At 40.7% G+C, this 3,634-nt stretch overlaps 1 protein-coding gene across 1 annotated transcript in view; it reads left to right on the top strand.

Moving 5' to 3' along the window:
- Positions 1-3,634, top strand: part of LOC101861925 (macrophage-expressed gene 1 protein) — a gene marked incomplete in the record, with an annotated part of 26,010 nt that overhangs the window by 922 nt on the left and 21,454 nt on the right. The window contains 1 exon segment of the mRNA XM_013090188.2: positions 3,316-3,548. Coding sequence (XP_012945642.1) covers positions 3,316-3,548 — 233 coding nt within the window.

Genomic DNA, 3,634 nt, shown 5'->3' with positions numbered 1-3,634 from the left:
TTGTTGTTCTTCTTCTTCTTCTTCTTCTTCTTCTTCTTCTTCTTCTTCTTCTTCTTCTTCTTCTTCTTCTTCTTCTTCTTCTTCTTCTTCTCTTCTTATTGTACTCTTATCATCAATAGTTTTTATACTGTTGTCACTTTTTTTTCTTTTGTTATTATCATTATTGCTATCATTTACTATACATGTACTACATACCTGCATTATCATTGTTATGGTTTTGTACTCATCATCATTGTTTCATTAAGGCCACAAGGGCCACAGTTACGCTGCTCTGTGACGACCCATGCTGTGCAATCCAGTACCGTTTCGATTCCCCCCCCCCCTTACTTAAAAAGAAAAGTACTATTTGACGAAATGAGTGACTTCTTGCAACCCACGAAAATAAAAATGCTGCCGTAAACAGCGACGCATCAGATTTATTTTAGACGTAGAACTGATCCTATTTTCTTCACCTTTACGGGAAATGTTCAGGGCAAAAATCATCTGTTTTTAGCTTTATATCGGATTGGCTACATCAACGTATTGGGAATTGATCTAGATCCGACGCGTTACTTTTACCATGAACACATTTTTGAAACACGGTTTTAATCATTAGTAGCTAGATCTAGCCCCCTTCCAAATTACATACAAATTTTAGAAGTAAAGAAAACTTTTGCTTTGTTGATCGACTGATTTTTTACCCTGACAGCCATTCATAACAATCTAGTAGATCTTTTGCTAACTAGTTCAGCGTGGAGGTCAAACTGAACTTTCGCCAAGTCAGGAACACAGGCACTCTACGGTTTATTTATAACTCCAACGTTTTTCCCCATCGGCATAGAATTATCCTAGTAAGCCGTGGCACATACGCTTTCGACCCCAGGATGCAACATCTGCGTGTTTTGTCACCCGTGCACAACACATCTCCGGTTTTCGTAAGCTGCTGTCACTTGGAAAGGGGGTGGGAAAGAATAACTATAACATTCTTCAACTTTGACAATGTTTCAACTGATATACTGAGCAGGTAAAAGTATATTTCATTCCTCGGTGTTTTGTTTTTGAACTTGTAGAACCTAATGCAATCGTAATTAAGTCGTAATTATCAGCTGCTTGCTGACCTAAGTCTAAGTTAGCTGACTTAGTAGAAGAGACAAGATTTTAACCACATAATGCCACATTCCTTCACTTTTACAGTTTTTAGTGATCGTACATAAGTCTCTTTTCTCTATGACTTGACTATGACTTAGTTTGGGGCTAGAAGTGATTGCGGTCAATTTCTATAGCCAGTTTGAAGTTTTCAGTTTTCCTCCAATTGATTTCATATCATAGTTATCAATGGGGCGGGGGGAAAAAAGGTAAACATCTTCAGAATCGTACATTAGACACAAGTAGATAGATTGTGTTTCGTTAACTTGTGTGCTCTGTTTTGAACTTTCATCAAATTCAGTTCTTACAATCAATCAATCAATCATTCACTGTTATTGAAAGTGTCAGTGATAAGTTCCATCATGCAGGGCACATTCAAGCCCTGAGGCAAAGTGGGCCTGTAACAAACTGGCATGTTTCCTACTGTAGACAGTGTAGGGCACCTCTGGTGGCCACGAGAGAAGGGGTGGTGGGGAAAATTAACATTGGTACATTTCAGGTAGGGGGTAAATAGTACGTTTATAGGCTTTCCTTTGCGTGCATTGGCAAAATCTGATAAAAAGCTGGGCTTGTAAAACGGGGTGACAGTTTCACAGGGTTTGAGTCTATGTTGTGCTTTCTTGACATTTTTGGTTTAAAAAAAATTGAAATTGAAATTGAACCATCAGGTGAATTCTTGTGCTTTTGGTCTGCATAAATAGCTTCCTGCTGCTTAGAGTGTATGTGCTTTCTGCAATTTCAATGTAACTTGTTTGTCATTGAACGCGATACCAGCTTTTGTCTGCAGAGGACAATATCAACACCTAAATCCTCATTCTTAAGGATTTTTTCCAGATGCTTTTTACTCGTTTATTCTTTTCAACCAGGAGAGATTGTATGTCTCCAGTTCTATTACACAAAACCTCTGAGGTCGTTCAACTCTTTCCATCTCTAATGTGAGAAGCAGTTGTGGCTACATTGCTGCACAGCACCAGCACAGATGAAGCCCCACATCATGACAAATGCCCACCTCCTGGTGAAAACAACTTGTGCTTTTACAATACATGTATTATTATAATGCGGATAGGTCGAACACAGCGAAGAGACGAAATCATGCCTCCGTGGAACTGTGCCTGCAGCCTTGGTTTGTTTTTTTCTTCTTTATCTTTATAAGAACTGCGGATTCCTCGAACTGCCGAGGCCGATCCCAACAAATTCGAGTTATCCGTGGTATATTGTACTTTTACAAAAGGCCTTACAGCGAAGGAAACATAGCACCATCACACAAGGGAAGGCTTTCTGCCCACGTCAAACCCCTGGTTGCCTCATAATTTGTGAAGCACAGATGAGCTAATGGAGATCAAGTGTGTGCCTGAGTGACACAAAAACAGAATGGGAGTTTCCATAAGTTCACACCTGGTGGAAGTGCCGCACGTAAGACAGTCTTTGTGACCAAACCAAGAGTAGCAGCAGCTTGGGCTATCTCTACTGCAGACTGGACTTTGGGGGACTTTGGCACCCTGACGTTTAGGCCGTTTCTGAAATTGCAGGTCTCAACCCGAACCACGGACAGTGGCACCAGAAGGAATTGTACCCAAATAGAGAGGGCAGAGACTGCCCTAGAGGGTGTTGCTTAGAAAAGCAGGAAAGGAACCATCTTTTAGAGGAGGATAAAGGGACTGACAGACCTCTCTACTGCCCAGGAAAAGTGACTGATTAGAAATAAGGAAGTCCTTCTGAAATTTATGGCTGTGCTTTCCTCTTTTGTCAACTTGATGTCGCATGTTTTTGACAAATTTCCCTGAATTTCTTCTTTACAGTTGATGGTACTACCCCTAAATTGACCTCTCTGTAGCACCACACTAAGACTTGTTGTATTTTTGGGGGATTTTTTCCCTTAGAATTTGAAATAAAAGAATTGGGTCCATTGACAAATGGTTAATTGTCTTTAAACAATTTAATTCACGCTCCTGCCTGTTCCGGTTAGAAAGTAATGACAGAATTAGTATGTTTTTTTTCAAGTTTTCTCAAAACGACAAAAATTAAAGGGTATGGGTTGTGGCCCGGACTCTCACTTAAAACTCAAGGGCCGCAAAGCTCTCTTAAAACAACACAACGCCTCTAGTTTTTGGCAATTATATGACCTGACTGTGTTACAAGAGCCTTAAAACTCTTACTAAAACTTTCTTCATCCAACGTTTCCACGGACAGAGACAGAGAACCACAATGGGACAATCTATTGTCCCTCTGGTCACTGTGGCCATGATCCTGGCCGGACTGCATGATGTCACAGCCCAGGGCGCCCCCTATTCCCCGGCGGGTGACGTCAGAAACTGTCTGAGTGACACGTCGCGTGACGTCAACCGTTTCGAAGTCCTGCCTGGGTCAGGCTGGGACAACTTACGTAATGAACAGGCTGGCATGGTGGTGGCTCTCAACTACAGGTATGCTCACGGAGAAGGTATTTATAAAATAATAATAATGTAATAATAATAGTAATAGTAATAATAATAATAATAATAATAGTAAT

This window comes from Aplysia californica, unplaced genomic scaffold, assembly GCF_000002075.1.
Source record: "Aplysia californica isolate F4 #8 unplaced genomic scaffold, AplCal3.0 scaffold01170, whole genome shotgun sequence".
Taxonomy (NCBI): Eukaryota; Metazoa; Mollusca; class Gastropoda; order Aplysiida; family Aplysiidae; genus Aplysia; species Aplysia californica.
The sequence above is the reverse complement of the archived record's forward strand: the minus strand, read 5'-3'. Positions and strand labels throughout refer to the sequence as shown.